Here is a 27,939-nt window from a genome sequence, read left to right as displayed (position 1 = left end):
GTAAGTATTATTTAATACATATATACCTATGTAAATCTCCGTAACATCTTTCGTAGATAATAATAGCACTTAATACAATGATACTTTATAAAAAATAGCTACTTTTGTCATGCTTAGATAAATAACAAAAAATGTTATTTAAAAAAATCCAATCTTTGATTCATATTAAGAACAATAATTATTTAAAAAGTTGGCGACATTCAGGAATTAGGAAAGACCTTGGGAAAGGCAATAGAATGTATGACATCATTTAATTGTAAAACTATCAAACATATCAATTGCAAACGACAGAACCCAATTAATTTCTTTGATAATGGACAATGATTCATACATTATGCCGCGGGTAAACCCAATGCGTAGTAAATTTTAATATGCTGACACACTAGCGAATAATTTAATCGACGATTGTTCAGACTACTAGATATTTTTACATAACAGTGACAAGATTTTGTTTACTTGGAAGAAAATATTTTAATAGAACACCTCATCCATTGTTTTAATAAGATGTCTAGTAAAAACAGAGTTTATATCTCTACAATGATATTAAGTAGGTACGTCCAACTGGACGTGTATCTAGTGTTAAAAAACAAATACCACTACCCATTTTTCTTTTTATTACTCATAAATAAGCACAAGTTGTTGAACCTCCGTTTTTTATAGGTCTGATAATATAAAATCGCAGTTGTGGCACTAGCTTAATAATTAAATACTTTACCGGTCTCACACGACCGCGATAGAAACATATCGTTGTCCCTCACTATCCGACTGTCAGTTTACATTCATCTGTCAAGTGTCACTTGACATTCCAATTTTAAAATTTTAGTTTTCCAGCCAGCAAAGAGTAAAGTAATATCCAGCCAGTTTGCGTTCGTTTACAGAGGAGAGAGGTTGTATTACAGATTTGTTTCGAATATTTCGAAACTTTAAAAACTTTTTACGTAGTGACGGGATATTTACATATTGAGTGAGAATAATAGAGTATTATCTGCAATATACGTACAAATAAGTAGTATTTCGGTTTGTTTGTTGTTTGTTGACCCACCAGTAATACATTCGTTAACATTCCTCGGGTGTTACCTCGTGAAAAGTGTGTGAGAAATTGTTTGGAAACTTTTTTATATAACTGGATAATTTATTCTGTAAGTAATGTTCAGTTTACTTTTATAAATGACTAATAAATGCTTACTTTTATAAAACCAATTAACGACATTAATTGAAAAGTAGGACGGATGTTTGATTTCCGATTTCGAACATATTTAAATATATTTTATAATAAAACTTTGAAACTTCATCCTGTTAGATTAATAATTATTATTGTTGGTCACGTTATTTTTGTTGTATAAAGGAAAAAATTAATGAAATGTATCAATTTATACCTAACGTAACTATTGAGTTACTACAATATGGTGTAGATTCAATATGTACAGGATATTTAAATACCTAACGACCTAGGTATATTTAATATATTTTCGCATTTTATATTATATTGCATTAATATGCAAAAAAATCCTACTGTAACTGTGAGGTTCAATCTCAACGCTTATTGCGTGTCTTCGAGGCATTTACAATTTATAAGAATGCCACACCTATACGAAACACTATTTTAACAAAATTTTGATATTAGCTTATTGTAATAACAACTGTGTAAACGTTTGTAACCTCACGCGTTGACCGCTCAACCAATATTGATGAATTTTAATTTTTAATATACTTAGTATGCACTTGTATGGATAAACTTGTACTCAACAGGTAAGTAGTATTTTTTCAATCTCATTAAATTTTCAAATTAAATTGTATGAGCGATGTATATAGTATCTAATATGGTAATAGGTACCACAGACTAGAAATAATATACATACTACGTACCTATAGGTACAAGTACCTAGTTCAATTTGTATCTTGATAAGACCCTCATGGAAACTTATAGATAATATCATAATACCTAATTGTAAAACAAGCGATTTATTCAAGCGAACAATATACGATGTCATTGACACGTCTGTGCTCCGACAGCGTGACGAAAGCCTTCTGTCAAGTTGTGACCAATTATTTGCAAGCACCCGTCGCAAAGGCCGTAACTTTGTTTTTCGCAGTTTAGTGTTAATCCGAAAATCATGCATTCACTTGCTATTTACCATTTCTGTTTCTGATAGTGTTTCTTAGAAACAGTAAACAATTGCTATTTCTCATAGCTAACTAGTAAAAATAAATGGAAAATTTATACTTGAATGTTTAGCCCAACATTTGAAGAAAATTGCAATCGAATTCTTTCACGCTATAGGTAATAATGAACGTAACAAAGATGGAAAATATGGAGCTAGTTTGAGTCAAACGTAGTTTAAATGAATTAGGTAAGTAATCTGTGGTCAAACTAGAGCTATTTGGAAGAAAGAACGAGTGATATTCAGTCCAAAGAAACTGGTTTACCAAAAGTTAACTTTTGGGTAAACAAATTAATCTACTGCTGTAACGTCCTACACTCCTAATTCCTATCCTATGAGTATCATCGTTCTTATAAGAAAGTTGCATTATTGTGTATTCTGGTAATATTAAATTGACGAAATAATTAGGTATGCATTTAAAGTTAAATGTAATCTTGTGTCTTTTCACAACTACTGCACCAATTCGCTTGAAATTTGCATTTACATATTTAAAGTTGTTATTGATCGAAGATGTAAAGTCATTAAAAATCTTATCTAAAACACGTTATTATAAATTTCGAATCTATAAACAACCTCTACCAAAAAGGGTAGAGAATTAGCGAATTTTAGCATACTTAATAACTACTTATCTTTAAATAAATTACCATACAAAAAATACTAAACTAAAAACACAACAAACTTTTGTATTACTCACGCTATGGCCACAGTATTACCATTATTTCCTACAGTAGTGCGACGAATGTACTTGTGCAGAGAAACGGAGGGGAACTGGCGGGGGTCGGGCGACGCGGGCCGCGTAAAGCAAACACGCTTAGTTTGCTTTACCTAGCGCGAAAGGATGTCGCAGTCGTATTTTTTGTGTAATAATTTTATTATACATAGGTACTTACATATTCTATTATGGCGCGCACAAACTGTTCGGTTTACGGATGTAAATCTACATTGAAATCCCAGAAGGAAACAATATTTCAGAAAGATTGTATTAATTGTATCTGTTGAATTAAAATCAAAGCTATGTATATGTTGTCCTCATTATTTTCTAATCAGATTGTACATCCCAATGCGAATGCATTACTTAGTTAAATGTTATAATATACAATTAAGAACATCCAAAAATAAAGTGTCCACGTAAATAATATTTAGCAGTGCAATATCTGTAATTATATATTTATGAACAAATAATTACATCAGATTTAATAATCGCAATTATTTTGAATGTACATATGAATAAAGATTTCATCATAATATTAATAATCATAATTGTTTTATTTCCCATTTGTTGCAACCCTAGCGTATTTTCGTGTGGCAACGTAATTACCTACGCTGGCGGCGGCATCGCGCGACATCAAAGGCGATTCCTTACTGTAGGAAATAATGGTAATACTGTGCTATGGCCATGAAAGTTGAGACAAGCGTTCACCGTGGGACCAGCGTCAAGGATGTAGGTACCTACTACTTAGGTAGGAAACCGAGTTAGTATTCAAATTATTCGTGTTTATGGTTACCATATAACGCACCATAATTGTGATTTTAATATATTATGTACTGTAGCGATGTAAATAAACACGTAAAACAAATTATTTTATTTTTATACTGCTTTTTCGTTTAGGTAACTAGGTATTTTTTTAAGAAAATATAAATGGGCCATTAACTAGTATGTCGTGAAGTCATCGTCGTCGTGTAACAAATAACATATTTTATGAGAGAGAACATCAGATAGACCCTGATACTTAAAAAAAAGCTTTAAATTACATGCAAAAATCTAAATCGCTTAGCGGAAAAATACTCAGTCGTCGTTTTTGTTTTTTGTAAGCATAATGCATATTATGGTAAGTGTCATTAATCATTATCTTGTTACTAGCTGTGCTCCGTGGTTTTACCTGCAGTGCTCCGCTCCTGTTGGTCTTAGCGTGATGATAGCCTTCCTCGATAAATGGCCTTCTAACACCGAAAGAATTTTTCAAATCGTACCAGTAGATCCCGAGATTAGCGCGTTCAAACAAACAAACAAACTTCAGCTTTATAATATTAGACATTAGTATAGATAGATGAAAAGAAAATTGTTTCCCTTGATTGATAGGAGTAGAAATAGTAGAGTAGGTATCTACATACTGTCCAATACCCATAACATTGTAACTTTTAAATAAACATACATATTTACTTACTTTTTATAATAATTTACTTACTATTATGTATAGTATTACATTATCTGTGCTATTATGACAATTAAATTCTATTTCTTATTTAACTCTGAACATGCAGAAAAACCGGAATCTATCACAAAGGCCTGTTGGCTCATGGCTGTAAGGTCAGTACTCAGTCCTAAAAAATGTGACCTCGAACGATCATAGCTTTTTATTACTAGCGGCCTTAAGACCAGTTATTCCGTGACTTGTGTTATATCTTGCGGCTTGATCGAGTGTTCAATTTCCTTAGAATCTGAATATTTAACAGAAATAAATTGCGACGAAAAAATGATCAAATGTCGTACAATAACATAACGTAATTTTTTGAGACAGTTTGAGTTATCCAGAGTAGCTAATCCAGCACTTTGCTGTGCTAAAAAATATGTTGAATTACTAATTGTATCTATGACTGTCCGATTTTACTTAACAATTAAACATTTAATGTGTTAATAAAAACAAATGCTTACTTAATTATTTAATTAACCTCACTAAATTGAAAATATGTAGGTACTAGGTACCTTGAAAAATAAAATATATTTATTTAAAAAAAATCATTAAAATATTTGCACTTCCCAAACATGACTGAACCTAATTAACTCATTATTATTGCATTACGCTTTTCCGGTAGAAAAAGCACATTACCACTGCTTCATTTGGTGAAGGAAATGTGCTGATAACAATTTGATAATTATTTCAGTTTCACCGTTCACGTTAGTATTTTTTGTACTTATAACAAGAAATTGTTAATAGAAGAAGAACTAAGAACTAAGGCTACATTATTAATCAACATTGTAATTTGTATGCAATAATTTCGGTTTACACTTCCGATAGTACCGTATACTGGTTTGTTTATAAATGTAGGTTTTCCCATATGCCTCCCATATGTAATTGAGACCAATAAAACACCGAGGTCATTAGCCCGACGAGGAAGATTCCTGTGTACATTGGGAATTCCCGTGGGGATTTCTTTCTCAAATAGATCTCTTACCTCACTCTATTTTGCGTGCTTGTGTGTTTATTAGGTATATTAGTTTAGAAAATTGAATATTTTATGAACTGTTCTGAAATTTGTGATGCAAGAACATTCTTACAATACGTTTTTATATTTTCCAAACATACGACACTGATTTAACTCAAGAAAGCAGGTGAAAAATGATCGATTGCAATGCTTACAGCATACTAAACATAACGCTTGCTTAAGAACCGGTACAGTGACGTCACAGGGCCCTGGCCGAGATTGTCACTTACCTAATAGATCAGAATTGACCTTACGAGTACGTGGATTAATATAATAAACTAGCGGTCCGCCCCGGCTTCGCCCGTGGTATACCTACATGTTTAAACTATCCTATCTCTCAAGTTGGATCGAACTGCACATGGTGTGCGAATTTTATTATAATCGGTTAAGTGGTTTAGGAGTCCATTGAGGACAAACATTGTGGCATGAGATTTATATATATTAAGATGTAGTTTAAGAAACTAAAACGCTGTAAGATAAATTCATGAAATTGTTCTTTGTCGCCGATCCTGAATATGTTTACATTGTTTGAATTAAATCTGTCCGTTTAAAATGGGTCAAAATCGAGTTTGAAGGAGATTTTACACAAATAATACATTATACAGTTCATATACAGGTTTTGTATGTCGACAATCGAAAAGGAGTCTACTAGGTTTTCAGTTTTCATCTTAGTGTTAATTTTGTTATAAATTCTCAATGGCTAAATATATTTTGATTACTTCGACCTCACAACAGTTTTGTTAAAATAAAAAATAAATTATTAATGAATATTCAATGCAGTGGATATTTTTCATTAGGTATATATATATGCAGTAGATGCCTTTTTACATTTTTAGTATGTAAATATTATAATATATTATATGGATGTGAGACAATTTATAAGAGAATAAGATATTAAACAATAAAACAAATTCTCACGTTTTTATAATGGATAATAAGATTAACAATATGCCATAATATTGTGTAATGTTTACGTTGTTTATAAAACCTCATTCTACTACCAAAATATTAAATACAACCTTTACCATTATTTCCCTACAAATACCTATCACTTAGTTTACATATATCTACATAATATATAAAAGATTATTTACCAGTAGATGGTTACATTGGTAAATGCATCACCTTATATGTAACAATGATTCTAAAGAAATATGGTCTGACAATCAGATAATAGAGCTATCTGCTATAGCATTTAATGAGGTCAAATAAAAAATATACCTATATATATTGAAAACCTATTACGTTTTATGGAATTTTTAGTCGTTATTAGTAATTAATATAACGCAATAACATAACTTTACTGTTTAAATTAAAATTCGCTAAGGAAATGAGTCGCGTGGGAAAGATATCAACGCGTTCCGTTTCTCATAGGAACATGTAATAAGTTATTGGAATTAAATATTATGTGTTAGCCGTAGATAATATAGTATGACGAATGTAACATTGAGTTAATAGCATACTAATAATAAAAATAGGAAAACATACTTCAAATAACATATAAAAATAGGAAAAACACACTTCAAATTAGTAAAATGATTGCTTTGTCACCGATTCTTGATAGTGCTACAAAGTTTGAATGAAATCTGTCCGTTTAAAGTGGGTCAAAAATCAAAATCGAATTAAAGGAGTCGGTTACACTTACATACAAACATACAGATTAAGGCAATAAAAGCGTGTTCATAAAATAGGAAAGCGTGATTGTATATCCGTTTGTATATAAGGAAATAATCGATTGGCATTTGAATCAAAAGGTTGTGTGACAAATGAGCTTAGTATATTTTTAAAGTGACGAATGCTTCTGTTATCCGAACACCATATTATTTATTAAGTAATCTCATTTAAAAATAGTGTAATATATAATTATTAATGAAGAATAAACAACGTGACGACAGAAAATAGTAATTTTGATACTTTAGAATTTTCCATATATAGGTACATAGATAATATATAAAAAAACCATCTAAAAATACAAATTCCTTTTACCAAAGAATAATACCAAAGAAGAAAGTTAATATGTCACTCGACAAACAATTCAGAACTGCAGATTGTTTACTTTATTGTACACATAGAAAGGTTTTCCTTTCCCTACAATTCCAATAAGTAGTTGAAAGAGTGAATTTAAGTAATATATATACACTAGCATTCCGCCTGCGGCTTCGCCCGCGTTTTCAAAAAAAAACCCGCATAGTTCCCGTTCCCGTGGGATTTCCGGGATAAAACCTAGCCTATGTCACTCAGAAATGATGTAGCTTTCCAACAGTGAAAGAATTTTTCAAATCTGCCAAGTAGTTTCGGAGCCTATTCAATTCATACAAACAAACAAACAAACAAAAAATCAAACCTTTCCTCTTTATAATATTTGTATAGATACAATAGAATTATTAAATTTATTTTAATGTTTTTAACATGTTATTAATTACACAATAAAATTCAAATGAATTTTGTAACTAAGATCGAATTCAAAATATTTATTTAACTTAAGTTGAATTAATTTCAAGTTAAATTGAAACTTATTTGCTGCTTTAACTAAATGTGGAATAACTAGAATCGAACATAACAAATAGGTAGGTAACACGAGGAATGTAGGTCAGCGTCCATAAGTATTTCTTATTTAGCTTAGAATTTTCTAGACGGGTTTTAAGTTCTATATTTGTATGCTATCCTTATACTTTGTACAGGGGGGTTTTAGAAATGTAACTTAATTGCATAATTTTCTAAAGTCCATAAAAATATTAAAATATTGTTCCTGTAATTTTCTACGATTCAAAAATCAACTTGTGATAATAAGTTACCTGCACTTGGACAGTATGTTGGATTATTTATCTTACACCTTCATAGGAATTTTAGCTTACATTAAAAACAAAATAATTCGCTATTATTTTCTCGTAGACTGGAAGAAGCCTGTTGTGCTGTATCATTATTGTAATCATATTAGTTATTTTCTCATTATTTGTTTGATTTACAATCCTATCAATATTATAAACGCGAAAGTTTGAAATAATGTAAAGATGCTTCGTACTTTCACGCAAAATCAGCCTGAATGAAATTTGGCACACAGATAGATCACTAAAATACGGGTACAATGCGTGTGAATCCGCAGGATGCAGCTAGTACAAATAGAGTAAAATAAATAGAAGCCATGTGTTTCTGCAATGGGAACGATAAGAGCTGATTAAAACAAATTAAACAGTAGTCGTTCTGAAGCTACAACCATACTATTCCGTAACCTAGCAACCACACAACAATCGTTATTTTCTTTCAGTTTCTTGACCCTTGCCCTGAGACACGAAGGGTGTGAATAATTTAACTCCCCATAAAATTGCCGATAACCTACATTAACACAATTAAAGAATTAATTGTGTTTCTTGGCCTAGTTTAGTAGTAAATTAATGGGAGTTCTAAATGACCGTTACAATTTTGCGTAAAAAACGATTTGGTTATGAAACTTCGGCGTTATTAAAGAGTGTTAAATATATAAAATGTTACTTTAACAAAACATGCTCATGTGTTTAGAAATAAAAGATTTTTGGTGGATTTAAAACGCGATTTGTTTCTTACATTACAAAACTATTGACGTTTCGAACTCTGTAAAGCGAGGGATGTATCGAGAAAATTGTCTTTATCTTATTTTTGAACGATTTTCTATCTCTATCGGATATCCTCGTTCTTTTGCCATAGTTATTATTATTTAAAGAATCTCTTTTCAATTATAACCGAGAAAGAGATAGTCGAATCAAGTAAAAGACATTGAAGTGTTTGTAAAAACACACACACTTCAATGTCTTTTACTTCTTATCTTGTCTAAATAGTAGTTCTTTATCAATAAATTATGAAGATAATGAAGATAAAATATATTTAATTAAACAGTGATCCGATTTCAATACTAATCTAGTTCTAACTTCTAAGCTATTCTCAAGTCTCAACAAGCAAGGTCAAAATCTAGTTAGCCTTATTTCAAGGAATTTCCATCACGAAACGTATCAAGAATGTTTTATTCTAATAAAGGTATATTAATTAATATTGCACGCCTCATAAGCGAAGCGTTGAGGTGGGTACTACTGTCACTTCGCGCAAAACATCTGATTTTTCAAACTTAAAATGTCTTTATGTATCATACATTGCACTTGTAAGATAATACATACACACACATATTAAGAAAAAACACTATTTTTAACGTTCATGATATTTTTGATGTCATTTTTGTTATTTAAACTAGTTAAAAAACAGTTTAAAAAAGTTCTGTCTTGGACGTTCGTGTGTCTGTATGTGCGGATCCTTTTTCTTGTTAACACGATAGCGACCGAAATACTTTACTAATCGAGTCTTTTTTTTTTCTCTTACGCTTGAGTATGCTCAGGAATAGAACCCTTTCATTTTTCAGGGTCTGATTCGATGTGGTTTAATTGTTATTAAATAAACAAAAATAATAATTAATAAATATTTATTAAAAAAAATTATGAGGCGTGCACTTTTGGATTTTCCAAATTATTTTATATTTACAATTTACAAAACCAATGAATGACCTTACATAGACCAGTATGTGTAAAAAACTTTTAGCAAATTTGTGCATTACCTAAGTATACCATTAAGTGGTATTACAAGGAGAAGTAAAACATTTCCTGTTTAAAATTTCCTGTCATTTATTTCCTTCCCAAAATAACTTAGAATAAACTCATTTGAATTAAAAATTTCCTAAGTAAAAATGAATAACTAAGTACTTAATATACGTAATTATAAACCTATAAATTATTCAAACGCATAAACAGTTGTATTTTCCTGTTTACGTTTTTTAAAATGTTATTTTATAGCTTTTGCGATAATAATGCTATTTTTTCCCGTTGATTTTCAGTGATTTTGTTTCACACATTTATATTTTTAATTGCCTTTATTAGTGGGCAAAAGGTGGGTAAATCAAGGCTTTTAAAGCGAAACTGCTTTTATAGTAATATGTATTGCGTTGTAGGTGTAAACAAAATTTATGATACATACCTATTTTTTGTGCTAAATGTTTCTATACTAAATATATTTTTGATTCTTTATTATTAAGCTGAAATACGGTGAGTTCGATCAGTTAGTAGCTTAGTTTTCAGCTCAATCGAAATACTATCCTAGCTTTTAAATAATTTCATTCTTAAATAAACTTAAGATTATTTTAAATGCGTTACTGGTCTTACAATATACCGTGATTTAGAACACAATTCCTTGTTGTTTTCCGCAATCCTTGAACTTGGAAAGTACATACAATCAAGTGAACGTTATTAGCGAATTCTTATGTTAGTAGATTATAGAACGAGTTTATTAATTACGTGTTTGCGTTGCTGATAAAGGCGTATTAAAAAGTATTAAAAGTTAAAAAGTTTTCTTTTTGTAATTTTTTTTGCTGGCAGTACAATGAAGTATTTAAATAAATAAATAAATATTACTTTTTGGAAATATATAATTTACGGGATTTTTTAATACCGTTGTAGAGATAATATACATGATGATAGATATGTATTTATACTTGTCTAAAGAATGCAATTGGCTTAATTTTTCTGTAGGTATCGTTAAGGTAAGGTACTGTATCGTTTTCGACTGTCAGTTCTATCTTTTTATACTTCCGTATTTTGGATTGCGCTACGGAAAATATGAAAGTTTTTTATCATCTTTTTTGGAAGATATTGAAAAATATGTCAATAACAATAATATTGATCAGTATATTCTAGATAAGGCCGGTTGCAGAGCTTCACCGACCGTCAGTGCGTACCTACCATCGGTCCTGACGATACGCATCAACAATGTGTATGACTAACTAATACGTATGACAATACGCGTGCGTATGGTCGGTCTAGCTATGAACGGTTTTATGAATTTCCATACATATGACAAGCGCGACTGACGTACGCACTGATGGTCGGTGAAGCTCTGCAACCGGCCTAAACATAGAAACATAAGACCATCCATACTTATTTATAATTATAATACTAATCAGTGTGGTTTGTTTATATCGTTCTTCTTTCTTATGAATCGTATAAAAAGGCACCTTATTAACTTGTATGAAACAATACTGACCGGTAGTATAAAACAGTAGGTCCATGGGAATTAACGAATTTAACCGCACATTGACCTCCATTTATATCGGAATTACCGCCTTACTTCCGCAACACAAGGTTGACAATGCCGTTAATATCAATTAATCATAACTTGTATTATTCAGTGTAATATGAATGAAAGTGAACTGGTTTTGAAATAATTACGGAATGTATTTTGAAATATGTTTGTGGTGACCTAATTTCGGAATCGCAATTGAAATTTTCTTGATATTTAACATAAAATACTTATATACATATACTACTAGCTTTAAATGATATACTAAAACCTTCCTCGAGAATCAACTTATCTATTTAAAAAAAAACTGCATCAAAATCCGTTGTGTAGTTTTAAAGATATAAGCATACATACAGACAGACGCGACAGCTACTTTGCTTTATAATATGTAGTATGCATTATCATGCAGGAAACTTCCATAGAACATTGAAAAGCCCGAACTAAATTATCTCATACCTACCAAACCTACACAAAGAATATTAAAATGTAGGATGTAGAGGCCCTTGAGGAAAACATTGACATTTATTACTAAGAATTAAAAACTATACCTACCTCATAACAATTATCTATATTATATTCAATAGAATATGATTGACTATTAACAAATATACTAGATTAGAATTATCTACGAGTGAATACATAGCTTACATTTAGGTATTCTATGCAGTAGATTAATATCTAATAACGTGTCATGGAATTATTAGAAAAATATCAATCTAAGAGCAATTTTCTTGATTGCTTATCATCGTCAGCCAATTTTATAATTACTGGTTTCAACATGTTTAATTTAGAGCGCTTATAAATGTAAAAATTAAGTGCTCTACATATTTTTAAAATCCGTTTAAAACTCTCCCAAGCGCATATTCTTTCTAACTTCGGAATTTTTTATTATGAAAAAGTTAAAAAAGCCTAAAACACGAGTAATTATTAATTAATGTTCTAAAAATAATGCAACTTTGTAAGAAGACTGTTGTGTGTGTACTGTTTGTAAGAATGTATCGATGTATGTTTGTGACTCTATCACGTGAAAGCTTTAATTTGATTATACCCTTGATTATACCTGACAGTGACATTTGTTCTTCTTCAATCTTATAAACCTAGATTATAATTTTATAACTCTATCTGTACACTATTTATACAATTCTATACAGAATTAAAGCCATAACGACGATTGATAAAAACATGTCACTATAAATTATAATACAAAAACAGTCTCGTACCGATAACAAACAATATAGTCTACACTCTACACCCATTAGCATAAAAGCTATAATAAATGATAAATTTAAAATTAATTTTATATTCACAGTCTAATGTTCTGTATAAAAATAAACACGAATTGTAAAAATTCCTGCACATTTAGTCATTGTGTGATGATACAAAATTAGGACTAAAATATACTTTGATTTCATAATTTATATGAATCTTGTTTGATGATCTATCTATATTCTATTCTTATCTATATACATATATAAAAACTAGCGGCCCGCCCCGGCTTCACCCGTGGTACATATGAAAAATAGATGTTGGCCGATTCTCAGACTTACCACGATATGCACAGAAAATTGGGTAAGAATCGGTCCACCCGTTTCGGAGGAGTATGCAGACTAACATTGTGACACGAGAATTTTATATATAAGAAGAAGATATGAACATTTAGCATATGTTCATATACTGTATAATTTTTCGAGATATAAATTAGCTTTTGCTCGTGGTTTTGTCCGTGATTAAATCTTTGGGACACAGTTAGTACAATCATGAATAAAAAATAGTATAAGTGTTGTTAAACACAAAACTAACAATGTAATAATCCTCTATGTAAGTATGTGTTTATTTGCTCATTAATCTAGTAATATAGTCATAACTGATACAGCTAATTTTAACGTCTTATCTTTAAAAGCATTTATGAAACAGACTGCGGTGTTAATTGCCAGCAATATTTCAAAAATTTTTAGTTATAAATTTAGAAAAGAAAGTTTCTTATTTTAACACATAGGTATACGAGAAATATTATATAGAAAAATAAATACGCATACTTTCATTTTTACATATTATCTTATATATAAAAATGAATCGCAAAATGTGTTGGTAAGCGCATAACTCGAGAACGGCTGAACCGATTTCGATAATTCTTTTTTTTTATATTCCTTGAAGTAAGAGGATGGTTTTTATGTAAAGAAAACGTAAATATGTACCACGGGCGAAGCCGGGGCGGACCGCTAGTATTTTTATAAAAATAATGCATTTTGGTGTGCTCAAAAATGTATGTACTTAATGAATGCCTTCATTATAATAATAATAATTAATAACGACCTATCTGACCTCTGCTCACTGTATTTAAAGATATAAAAACATGATAAAATGCAAACAGTGGTGAATAATTACCTTACGTAGACACATACCTATTTATGTATGCATATGTATTTAAATAGTTATTACCAACTACACAAACACACGCAATTCACTTCTAAAATGTATTCAAAAGTAATTAAACTTATGTTATAAAGCTGAAGAATTTTTTTGTTTGGTTGAACTCTCTAATCTCAGGAACTACAGGCCCGATTTGAAAAATTGTAAACAATTTAGATAGACCATATATCGAGAAAGTCTTTTGAACTATAACATATCATCACGCTAAGACCAAGAACAGAGCAACGCGGGTAACACCGCAGAGCACAGCGAGTTTATATTATACTAGCTGCTCCGCGCGGTTTCACCTCCGTGGCTCCAATCCTGTTGGTCGTAGCGTGATGATACACAGTGATGATATATAGCCTATAGCCTTCCTCGATAAATGAGCTATCTAACACCGAAATAACTTTTCAAATCGGACCAGTAGTTCCCGAGATTAGCGCGTTCAAACAAACAAACTCTTCAGCTTTATAATATTAGTATAGATTAAAATTAATTATATTCTTTCAATTTCAGATACAAAGATGTTGCCAAGGAAAAGAAACTGCAATATAATCATCCTCACAGTATTATGTCTAGTCAGATCTTCATTTCAACATGGTTCAGGAGCGCCTCCTGGGGTAAGAAAGTTTATATTATTAATATTATATAAAGGTTGATTTATGTAGATAGAGAGAAAAAACTTAAAGATGAATATTTCTATGGGGTTTTATTTTGACTGCATTACGTAAAATGTAAGTGTAAAGGTAATAAAGACATTCGGAGTAATTAATACACTGTCTTATGTATCAGTATAATAAATACGCAATCATATAAAATAATGTAGATTGTAGGTATTGATGGTATGTTAAATGTTGATACTGGTATTTAATTTAAGACAGGTTCTTCGCTTTACCTGATAAATATAGATATTAGATACACATTCGATATTAAAAAAACCTATCTGCATTTCAAACTTTTTCAAATCAGATTAATAGCTTCAGATCAGAAGGAATTAAAATTTAAAACATCGGCCGTCTTATTATAAAATCATTACCTAATAAACCTGCAGGTTTAAGCCCAGACCATTAAGTCATGGTTTAACTTTAGTACAGTGGTTTAAACTTGTCGTTATCCATTGTCCTTCTCTATGGAGTATGGTCTAATGTTAAAACATGTTTTGTAATAATACTTTTATTTAGAACATGATTGTTATACGTTTTAGACCCGGTTTTTAGTTATTCCGTGTTTTATAACAAAACTGTGTGAGTTTAAAATAAAAAATAGGTGATATAATAATTATGAGCGTGATTAATAACTCAGATGTCATCAATTAATTAAATTCTTGTAATTAAGATGTCAGTTATGTGGATATCATGCGTTTTATTTCAAATATCGTAATCCGTTGAATCATTCAATTAAATAATTGATTTAAAACTTGATAATAAAGGAAACTTAACTGAATGATTTATTTATTTCCTTCGATTGTTCTTTTTAAAACAATAAATGGTTAGATCTATGATTACCTCATTGCGATAAGAAATATAAACACACCCATGGGCGTAGCTAGCCATGGGCTCAGGGTGGGGCAACAATAAAAAATAATATGTAACTAGCAACTATACACGTGGTCTTATCCCGGTTAATTTTTCGGGCTTCGGATCTCAAAAGGAAAAAACGAAATCCTTATAAAATCACTTTGTTGTCCGAAGGTTGTCCGTCTGTCTGTCTAAAAAGACCTTTTTTCTCAGGAACGCGTGGCGGTATCAAGCTGAAATTAATATTGAATACTAAATTCTACCGTCTCTTGAAGCTGTGAAAAAATAGAAACTTATAAACCAACACACTCAAAAGATACAGCCGTTTATGTTGCAAATTTTCACACATTTCGACATTTACTTCATACAAAATTTCATTCATTCTGGGTTCACAGGAAGTACTTTGTAGGTTTTGATTCCTTGCGACACATGCGAATGTCGAAAACTTTCAGCAAAACGGCTTCATCTTTTTGATTGCGTTAGCTAGTAGTTTGATTTTTTCACGATTTCAGCATGATACCTCCACGCGTTCCTGAGAAAAAGGGACTTGACAGACCGACGGACATAAAATTGATCCTATCAGGGTTCCGATTTTTTTCCTTTTGTGGTTTGGAACCCTAAAAATATATTAGATAGTTTATCTTTCTAAAAATTACCATAATATGATTAATAACAATATGATTGTTTTAATTTCTTTTTATCATGAAAAATACTAAACATGTCTACGTAAATGGAAAATTAAACTATTTTAAATTGTAGACATAACCCAGTAAATAAAGAATTTAACCTCGTACTAAATTTCCGATTCAATTTCATTTTTATTTTAGGTAACTAAAGCATCACTTGACCATAAAAACACAAAATGCTGACAGATCCAAGCGGAGCTTCGCTCGCAATCTGAGAAAAAGTTTTTGGCCGTTATCTCGGAAACTATGCACTTAAGGTCAAAAGTTATTTGGACTTTTTTGCAGAGAGTAAAATTTTGCATCTTTTATACCCTGTAAAATTTTTTGTAAAACTTACCGTTTACGATTTATGGCCTATTTAATGAAACGGTTCATCGTTTTTGGCTCTTAAAATATTGGATTAATCACTAAAATTCATTTACCCATTTTTTAGTACTAGTGCCCATATTTTTGTAGTTGTAGAGTGTTAAAATATGTAGAAATGCGGGCGCTCGGCGAGTGACGCGGTAGCCCAAAAATATTTTTACGGATGTAATGGAGACGAAGAAGAGATATGCAATGCAAGTGAATTTTCTCCGTTTCTGAAACGGCAAATTTTTCAGAAAATTTAGATTTTTTTTTATTGAAAAATGAATTTATAGTTAACTTTTTTTTAATATTCTCCTTTCGTTTTTTTATTTTATTCTTGCATCCGAATGTAAAATAATTACTCAATATAATGTATATAATTATAGTAGTACGAAATAAAATAAAAATAAAATATTTAAAAACTCCATTACTGTAGCATGATGTGAGGAAATAAACTATTAAGTTTTAAGTACTACAGGACATAAATTTTAATTAATTTCTTGAATTTGTATCATTATATGCTATTCATTCCTGGAAATTTTCTATTTTAAGCCTGATGATCCAAAATTAACGTTAAATTACTCAAAAAGTGTAAGCAAAAAAAAGTTTCCAACAAAAGGTGTTGTGCTCTTAAAAATGGATAGATTCATTTTTCTAATTAATCCATTATATGGCTATTCATTCCTGGAAATTTTCTATTTTAAGCCTGATGATCCAAAATTAACGTTAAATTACTCAAAAAGTGTGGGAAAAAAAAAGTTTCAAGCAAAAGGTGTTGTGCTCTTAAAAATGGATAGATTCATTTTATTGATTATTGATTAATCCAATATTATTATAAGTTATTAGCCAAAAATGTAAGCCTAAAAACAAAAACCGGTCCATAAAATAGGCCAAAAATCGTAAACGGTAAGTTTAACAAAACGTTTATAGGGTATATAAAAGATGCGAAATTTTACTCTCTACAAAAAAGTCTTTTTAACTTTTGCCCTAAAGTGGATAGTTCCTGCGATATCGGCCAAAAACGTTTCTTTAACGAGGGAAGCTCCACCTGGATCTTTCAGCATTTTTTTATGGTCATCATCCATAAATGTGTCCCTAACTAAAGCTGTTTGATCGCTGAGCGTATGCCAATTTGTTAATCAGTCAATTTAGAGGTAAATGATTGCACATAGATATTTGGCTCACACTCACAAACGAGAAACAAATGGATTACGTTTGTGGTCAATCGTGTGCAAGCTTTTTGTTTAGATCGACTTTCGAGTGTGAATTTTCTTACGGATATTAAGTTTTGTAGTCGGTACCTAGATAATTTATTTTTTATATTTGGTTAGGTAGGTACCTTTCAGGTCGGAGCCAGGGTGGGGCAAGCGCCCCACCCTGCCCCACCGTGGCTACGCCCATGATTACACACCTTTTGTATTATGTATAGATAGTGGAATGTGGGTGTGATTTTGCAATACAGTTATTAAAATATTTCATGGTCTGTTATTACCTATATTTCCATAATATGTCTATTCACATATTATTTATATAATTAATAATTTTTCATCAAACTGTTTGTCATTATATTTAAGGTTTCAAGTTAATTTTATATACGTAGTACGTACGTATTTAATAACATTTTTTCAAAATCCTTTTATTACACATTGAGATAATATTACTACGTATGGAGGAGACACCAAGAACAAAATCTGTGCGCCATTTTTTGCTCTAAGTTTTAAAAATTATTATTTAGTTAGGTACTTAACGATGAAAGTTATTCCTTTGCACTTTTCCGTATTATTTGTATTATTTGTGCAATATCGTAACACACACGAAGGCATGTTTGATGCGTTTCACTTTAAAACCATTAAAAAATACCGCTCAACATACGTCACATGACGTATGTTGAGTGGAACATAAGTGATGTAGGCGGTGTCGTCTCCTATTAATATTATCTCAATGTTATTACATTTCATAACTTACTTATCACCATAATATATGTATGTATTAATTTTATACATTCCCTTTATCATACAAATCTTCGAATCTTATTAAAGAAAATTCAAAATACTAAATTAAAATTAAATGCTCATATTCCAGGCCTGTATCGACCAAATGCCACGCCACAGTGGTATACTACCACAATCTTCAGTGCCCCCCTACGCTATAATGACGTCAGCATCACAAGTGAGGCAGGGGGACAGTCTAAATGTGACTATTGGGAGCCCTTTTGGAGCCCCCCTACCGATTGGGGGCTTTATCGTTCAGGCGAGAGCTATTCAGGTAAAGACTATTTCTTTATAGACTTATATCACAGTATTACAATATCTATACTTATATGTTGTATAAATTTATGCATAATTAATTAATAATTAAATCTAATGTTTAAAATGTTTACTATTAAGATATAATCTTGGTAATGGGGTGTAGGTTTATTTGTTTCATAGTAATTAAAAGTAGATATTTTACTTAAAATCCATTAAAGTAGTAAAATTCATAACATTTAGGTACTGACAACAGTATAAGTTAATACATTATTTTTCTAACAAAGTAGCCAAATAATTAACTGTAAAACCAAAAAGCACTTCAGCAAGTTTCATAACACAGCATAGCTAATTTCGCGTGAATAACCCTCAATTGTTTATTATATATGTACTTATAACTTTAAAGCTGAATACCATCGTGCCACACGCTACAAAGCGTGCTAAAAATGAACATATTATTACCAATAGAAAAACATACTACTTTATTAAATAACGTTCAAATTCAAATATTTTAATTCATGGGAACAATTCAGATGTTAGATAAACATAAGTCCAGACATATCCTGCCTGTCAAGGCATATGAAATTACAAATATATATACACTAGCTGTGCTCTGCGGTTTCACCCGCATTGCTCCTCTCCTGTTGGTCTTAGCGTGATGATATAATATAGCCTATAGCCTTCCTCGATAAATGGGCTATATAATACCGAAATAATTTTTCAAATCGGACCTGTAGTTCTTGAGATTAGCGCGTTCAAACAAACTCTTCAGCTTTATAATATTAGTATAGATTAAAATAATACTAAACTTCTTCCAGAACCCAGAGCAAATTGTTGGTAAATTCACATCTGTACCAGATCAAACAACCACACAGATTATAAACTGTCGTGGGGATAATGACACGGTCACACACTCGACGCCGGAAGACAAACCGCCTTTGACGTTTGTGTGGCAAGCGCCTAAGGATTTCTTGGGAGGTGTTGAGTTCAAGTGAGTTTGTTTTGTCGAAATTATATGGGAGTTTTATTGATAATTACTGCTTTGATTGATTATTACAGTACCTCATACCACAGATAGGCAGTTATTTAACAATGAATGACTTGATTACGACAAAAATTGATTATGAAAAGAGTTAGGTATTTAAAAAATTTATTCAAGTGGGGTCTAAATAATTTCAATCTATTTTATGACGATTCAAAAGTGTGTTTAGATATGTATATTTAAATAAATAAATGTCTGAGTTTCAAACGACGACTTTAATTACTTATTTACCATAGATAAGAACTTCCATCATTTAACTATGATAAATGTTCATTCCTAAAAATATATCTAGATACACTGGTCGAAAAATCAATTTCATACGATTCCTGCGTAATCCAAGCAATTACTTTTGTACCAAAATACCAAATACCTACCTTTTTTGTATGCTAATAACAAATCAATTAGTATGATAAATCATCAAATAAATAATTATAATTCCAGAGCAACAGTCGCGCAAGGCTACGCAACATTCTGGCGCAACGTGGGATCCCCACTTGTAGAAGTGGTGACACCAGACACGGATCTATCCCCACCGACCACTCAAAGCACTACGCCTAGGAACACACCACCTCCACCTGTTATTATGGAGTCTAAGGTAATAAGGGGATGAATTTATGCTGTAGTATTAGTTTATAGATTTTTTTTTAAGTTATTAATTGTTGAAGTAAAAACTTCTTTAGCGGCGTTGGGTATAAAATCTTAAAACTCGCGTCAGGACACGTGACATCGAAAAAGCGTGACGGATCACGGATGGATATCAAACATGCTCAACGTTAATAATCAAGTTTTCACTTCTGCCGGCACTCCCGGAGTGCAACCCGTCTTTTTTACTAACAAAATGAGTCCTGGTTACTTGAATAAATGAATGAATTATTATTATATGTATTATATAGATTGGGGTAAAGGAAAGTAATATCTTTTTAGATGATTAAATATTTTATTGTGAAAAAGTCTAGCTTTAGTTAGTGCGTACGTTAATTTAAAATTAAAATAACAATAATTAACAATAAAAAGTAAATAGATACAGAAAATATGTATTTGTTTCTACACATTTTTAGAAGTTGTATCTACTATTACATTATCCATTTATATAATTCCGTTTGATTACTCATCTTATTTCATCTCAATTAAACCAATAAGAATAATTTCTACCAAACTTGTAACTTTTAAGTAATTATTTTTAATAATTTTATATTATTTTTCAGCCAAAGACAACCCCACCTCCCCTCGACGTTATTTACCAAGGATGCGCGGACACAAAACTATGTTTCGGTGTCCCGCAAAATTGCATTCAAACTGGCAACTGCAAAGCCATTCTAGCCATTTTCGTAGCTGGCGACACTTATACATTCGAAATACAAGGCACAGATAATCCAAAATATGTCGCCGCCGGTTTAAGCGCAGATAATAAAATGGGCGATGACAGCGCTATGGAATGTGTCAGAAATGACAATGGACGAATTAATTTATTCACTTCCTGGACTTATCCTAAAGAGGAGCCATATGTGAAAAGATCAGATTCGCCTCAAGAAATTGTGCAATTGTTGGAATCTTCGACGATAGATGGGAAATTGTATTGTAAGTTTAGAAGAGATGTGGTGTCCGTAGTGAAGGGACAAACATTCGATCTAGCGAAGGATACGTATAATTTGATGGTGCTAGCTGGCAGTTCTATGAAAGGTATGTACATAAATACTGTCCAAAAGTGGGATTTAATTTGTTTTCTCTATAAAAGATTCTATTTTAATATTACACAAAGCGTAGGCGGGAAAACGACTTCTATAGTGCGTTTTACGAGAGAGTTCCCCTGCCGTTATGTTGGCATACCTGACTGTCAAAAACGTCAAAGAGCTTAGAAGCGTTACAGAGCCATTTCTCTTTCACCACTTCTAAGCGTATGCGGCATGATGCCAATCTCTAAAACATTTATAAATTTTGGAAAACTTCGACAACTCTGTAACGCTTCTTAGCTCTTTGACGTTTTTGACAGTCAGGTATGCCAACATAACGGCAGGGGAACTCTCTCGTGAAACGCACAATAACATTAATTGTACAGATAATTTATCGAAGTCTAGTATTGCCATAGCTAAATAATATGTAAGTGTAATAGTTTTAAATTATAACATTTATAATAATTATTTTTCTTAATAGTAATATCTCAATTTAATTGTTATTTATAAACGCTACCTAATTATCTAAAAATTCCAAAAAATATGTGAGCCGTCACGGGACGCCTGGCAAATGTGAAACATCGACGTCGAGTTCCCGTTCCCGTGGGATTTCCGTGATAAAACCTATCCTAGGACCTTTCTCGGGTATCAAAATATCTCTCTACCAAATTTCATACAAATTGGTACAGTAGTTAAGGCGTGATTAACAGACAGACAGACAGAGTTACTTTCGAATTTATAATATACGTATGGATATATTAATTACTATTTTAATTAGGTACTATTTATATTGCAGACAGTGATCGCGTAGGTTTCCACAACCTAGCATACGAAGCAACAGGCGCCCCGCTCGCACTCGCTACGGTCGGCACGGCGGCACCGGCTTCCAAACTATTGTTGAAATTACACGGCGCTTTCATGATTTTGGCCTGGCTGGGGTCCGCTTCGTTGGGGATTATTGTTGCCAGGTTAGTTAATACATATTATTGAAAAAAAAAATAACTTTGATATTCGGTCTGAAATTTAGATTTTTGTGTACGAAAGTGCAAAATTATAAAAAAAGACGTGTGGCACTCGGGGACTGCCGCGGTAAAGCTATTGCATGCTATGCCTTCAAACCACACCTCCGTGCCCGTCGGAGTGGGGAGCGTGAGGTTAATTAATCGAACTCGTAAAGTGAATATCACAATAATTGATATTGAATAAAAAATAAAAAAAATGTAATGTTACAGATATTTCCGAAAAACATGGGTCGGCAAGACACTTGGTGGAAAGGACATCTGGTTTGCTGTAAGTTTATTAATTTTTTTCAGATTTAATTTTAAATGATTCGTATGTATATCAACCGGAATATACGTAACAATAGAAATAATGTTCATAAATGTTTAAACAAAGTACCTACTATAAGTAACTAGTATTAAAGAGACGAATTAAGTGCCATATCACACTAGCGGATTGCGAGCGGTTTCAAAGCGGAGCGGGTGCGCAACGAATACGTTGCGGGCGCGCAACGAACACGCCGCGGTTGCGCAGCGAATTCGTTGCGGACGCGTCATTTTGTATACTCTCGCACAAAAGCCAGCCCTTCCGCCTTGCCTAACTTCCATTCAATATTTCCATCGTTTCTGTAGCACTCAATTTTTTAACCGTACTGTGGAAATGCACTTACTTAACAGTTAACTAAAGATGTAATAACAACTGGAGTTGTTAAAAAAAGGTGCTATAAAATTGAATTACTAGGACTTTTAGAATGTACCATACATTCCAAAAGTATGTAACGACTGACCAGTATAATCTCTCCCATAGCAACGTATGTTATAAAGAGATTTTGTGAACCTAATTATGAGCAAAGTGATAGTGAGTTGCTGGTTGCTTGATAAAATTTTCTATTCACTGCTATTTATCTAATAATAAGATAGCCCTGTTTTAGTTAAGGAGCTTTAACATTTATTTCACTAATGAACTTTCTTAATGAGCAATTAAGTTATCTGATTGCATTTCGACCAAGATTTAATAGATAAAACAATACCCTAAACATTAACATGTTATGAAACTCGTAAAAAATAATGATCTCATAATTATTATACTATCACAAGTTATAAGTAACAACCAGCACGGATTCCATTTTGTTAATGAGTGTACATGACTGCGACGTAAACGTTGCGCATCTGCCACGCGTCCGCAACGAATTCGCTGCGCAACCGCAACGTATTCGTTGCGCACCCGCTCCGCTTTGAAACCGCTCGCAATCCGCTAGTGTGATATGTCACTAAGACATTTAGAAATTTAACGGCTTACTGATAAAGTCACTGATATCCTATTCATCATTTTTTTAATAAAAAAAATTATATTTATAATTTTAATTCAGAGGTAAACTAAACAGAAAATATCCAGAACTTTGGATACTAGTTATAATTACATAAGTAGGTCCTAAAATATTTTTATATTAATTAATATGTTTCCCTTCCAGTATCACAGAATACTCATGGTACTAACATGGGTGCTCACAGTCGCTGGGTTCATTCTAATAGTAATTGAAGTCGGTACTATTGCCACTACGGGTGACAATCCGCACGCTATAACCGGGTTGATTACCGTTATATTGTGCTTTTTGCAACCTATTGGTGAGTTATTTTTACTTATGATTTTTTTTTGTTGTAAATAATATTTAAAAAGACATTTAATTCGCATTATAAATGATTTTCTTATTTTAATAAGTTCATGTTATAAAAGTAGATTAAAAAATCGTCGCCTTACTCCATGACGTGACTGTATTGCCATGACGCGACTTTGAAATTTTACTCTCTACACGCCTAAAGAAGTTTCACTTAAAAAAAATCATTTATACTTTTATCACACAGCAAAAAAATACTTAAATAAAAAAAAGACGGGTTGCACTCCGGGAGTGCCGGCAGAAGTGAAAACTTGATTATTAACGTTCAGCATGTTTGATATTTTGGTATGGTATCCGTCTTACGTATAAATTTATAAAGAATAGAAAAAAATCGATCACTCAGCGGGACTCGAACCCGCATCCTTTCGCGCTATTCCGGGGCGGATGCCTGACCAACTCAGCCACTCGTGACCCGCCAGAGCAATCGAATTTATTCTATTCTTTCAGTTTTATGTGTCTGTTTTTTTTCTATTCTTTATAAATTTAGATTTATAAAGCATTTGAATGCCATAAAACCAAAAATATATATTCAATCCGTCTTACGCTTTTTCGATCAGGCCACGTGTCCTGACGCGAGTTTAAGATTTTATACCCAACGGCGCTAAAGAAGTTTTCACTTCAAAAAATATTTAAATATATTATGTTAATTATTTCAGGTGCATACTTCAGACCGCACCCGGGCACCAGCAAGCGGTCATATTTCAACTGGGGACATTGGTTCCTTGGTAATGCGGCTCATATCTTGGGGAGTAAGTAATATTTAATTATCTAAGTGAATAATGATGAAAAAATAAATTTTTACAGGCTTACCAATATCAATTTTCTATTTTATTCCAGTTGCAACAATATTCTTCGCTGTCAATCTACAAAAGGCGGAATTACCTTCATGGAGTATATTTGTAATGGCAGCATTTGTGGTGTTCCATGTTGTTATGCATGTCGTATTATCGGTAAGATTTCTAAATAACTAAATGACTAGGTACTTCATGGCTATTTTAAAAATGCAACAATACGGTAAAATAATATCATTACCAGTCAGGTCCGCGTCAAAAAAATGTAATAAAGTGAACATTTATTACATTTTTAAACAACATAAAGTCTAACATAAAAAATTGCCGTATCCTTACACCTACTTTATATTTAAAACAGACTTATAATTTGTAGCCGCTTTAAAAATAAATGGTATGCCATCTTGGATATGTCGCCCTGTTGGATTTAAAATAAAGACTTTCGGTTAACTAGGCATTGCCATCCAAACTGAACGTGTATATTAGTACAATCGTTTAAGATATTATCTTCAAAATTGAGTCGTAATACTTCACCAGAACATACTAAAGTAACCGTCATGAGAAGCTATAAATTTTGTAAACAAGTGTTCAGGAGTTCACAACATTTGGACCAACAAAAAAAATGAATTTGTTTAAGATTTAATAAATTATTAAGTAAAAAAATCACCTGTAAAAATCACCGGTAGTCACTTGTCACACGAAGCTCAAGCTATATCTCCAGGTATACCAATTAACCTAACCAATTACTTCACAATTTAAAACCTACTTCTAATATTAACCTTAAGTTTCCAAAGATTAGCGCGTTTGAACAAACAACTCTTTCTTTTTACTTATTATATATTTTAGATAAATTGTATTACGCACCTTTTGACGTTTTTTTCGTGGCGAATTTATTTCCTTAGATGTACTGGCTACTGGCTCCATTATACGTAATAACAAATAAAATTAACGCAACAATTAAAGTAACAACAATAAAAAAGTGATAACGAAACAATAACAAAATTAACAATAACAACCAGATCCGCGATATATGCAAAGCAATGAAACAAACTCGTACGCATTCGAAACTCGAATGATGCGTTTATTTCAAAATGGCGTCCCGATAGTTCACAATCCCTGCGACGGACGCGTTCCGGTACCAAGAAACACAAACGATAGCGCTTTGCGTCGTTAAAATATGATCCGACTAAATTAAATAGGTTGTTACTTTCATATAACCCGTCTATATTTCATGTCGATTGAATATGGTCAATTTATTATTATCTCGCAGTATAAAATGTTTACTTAGTAAAAGATGTTTGTTTACATAATTTATAGCTTCTCGTGACGGGTACTTTACATACATTGAAAGTTAATAAAAAGCTTGTAAATACCATAAAAAAAACCCATTTTACCAATAATCTTTCTTACAGCTAACAGTATGCGTGTCAGAAGGCCGCATATCAAACGGACGCGTCAACGCATTCCCTATGAAGGATATGCTTGGACCAAGACATGCCGCGGAAAGCGGGGATGCTCCGGTAAATTATATATATTAATTATGTGCATGAAAAAATTACTCTAAAATTGTGTCTTTATATCAAAAAACAAAATAGAAATAACGCATGGCTTCTGCAAAGAAAAAAAAGAACACGGTTTAGCGCCTTCGCATGTCTTTATTCTTAACTATAAAAATTAAAAAAAAATGCATCATACTACAAACATGGACGTATAAAAAAAGACGGACGGTATATCGCCTAAACATTGAGTGAAGCCTAGTAATGGCGGCGAAACATCCATGTGTGTGTGCCATGTTGCCATGGCAACAGCTGTCCTGATGACAATGGCGGCTGTATTTTTTTTCTACAAATTTTGCCGTAATAATTTTGTCATTAAAACATAAAAGAAATAACTTGCTTCCCTGTGGAATGTAATCCCTTGTGTTTTGTTATTTAAAATTGTACTGTTGCGGCACCATTTAACCACACAAGACGGCATTTTAAATATTTTTTGAGAAACAGTGACGCAGTTAATCAGTCGGTAGTTCACGACGTAATGGCGGCCGACTAGCTTACTATGGTGAGAGTGTGTACGTGTTTATTGTCTTTACACGATCGCTAGCTTACTATGGTGGCTTCACGTTGTTTGTTCGTAATACGGTGTCCGTCTTTTTTTATACGTCCATGACTACAAATATATTTTTTTAATTAACTTCATGATACTTACTAACATTGTGAAGAATCAATAAAATGTTGTTTGCATGTATATATTATCTAACATTTATTGGATTAATTTAGGTTTATGCTAGGTCTCAATTAATAAAAAAAACAAAAACCTGACATGGTTTTTGTTAGTTTTTTACTTAAAAATACATTTAAATCCATCCATTTATGATTTTTTCTTCTTTTTTCAGTTCTCTGGCTTCAGAAAGCACCTCCTTGGAGTTTACGCGCCAATAATCCTGCTATTCGCGATTGCAATGATCTGTTTAGTTGCTCTTGCGCCAATTACCGACACTTATAGCAATATGATGGGATCTTAGATATATTTAATTTAATATTAATGCGACAAACAAAAATTTATAATATATTAATTACAACATTGACGTACAATAAAAAACTAGACTCCCATTAGTCTATTAAATCGTTATCAAAAAATGTCCGAGCGCCATTTTATAGAACATTCATTGAAATTTACACCTTATTTCGTGACGGTAATGTTCAAAGTCTATTGTATCAGCCATTAGAAAACTATGCCTATAACACGTATAGGCAGAGTTTAGCTTTGTACAATTTTTGAGTATTATTGTAAGTAAATAGTTATTTATTGTACGTCAATGCCCTTGACGAACAAAAATAGAAAAATATACTGTTCGAAATATGAACAGCGTCTAGATACCGCCTCTTTTTGAAGAAAATACTGAACTAGTAAAATATATTTTGATTGACACATTTTTTAAATAACTACGTGTTTTTAACGCATTGTAGATTTGTCGTAACTGTCGTAATTGTTGATAATAAAAAATTATGAAAACCTTGTACTGCACAAAACTGTAAATAGATTCATAAATTATAAGACATGCGGGTAGGTATTCAGATTATGTTACCAGGCTTTTTAACAC

General features: G+C 31.9%; 1 protein-coding gene and 1 long non-coding RNA gene across 2 annotated transcripts in view; one reads left to right on the top strand and one right to left on the bottom strand.

Annotated features, from left to right (window-relative positions):
• LOC149478323 (uncharacterized) overlaps window positions 1-27,939 on the bottom strand; it is a 52,753-nt gene that overhangs the window by 23,728 nt on the left and 1,086 nt on the right. The window lies entirely within an intron of this gene.
• On the top strand, window positions 858-27,735 carry LOC149478324 (ferric reductase 1-like). The gene is made up of 13 exons (XM_089709502.1): window positions 858-1,139; window positions 14,385-14,488; window positions 18,502-18,684; window positions 19,484-19,656; window positions 20,149-20,302; window positions 20,913-21,387; window positions 22,174-22,345; window positions 22,610-22,667; window positions 23,848-24,001; window positions 24,708-24,800; window positions 24,889-25,001; window positions 26,252-26,359; window positions 27,232-27,735. Exons 2-13 carry the CDS (start codon window positions 14,393-14,395, stop codon window positions 27,358-27,360), a joined length of 1,908 nt encoding a protein of 635 aa, XP_089565628.1. The 5' UTR covers window positions 858-1,139; window positions 14,385-14,392; the 3' UTR covers window positions 27,361-27,735.

Source organism: Colias philodice, chromosome 22 (assembly GCF_061535455.1).
Source record: "Colias philodice isolate Cphi_HAF_F1 chromosome 22, ilColPhil1 Martin Lab GWU primary, whole genome shotgun sequence".
Classification (NCBI taxonomy): Eukaryota; Metazoa; Arthropoda; class Insecta; order Lepidoptera; family Pieridae; genus Colias; species Colias philodice.
This window is presented reverse-complemented; position numbering and strand designations above follow the sequence as displayed.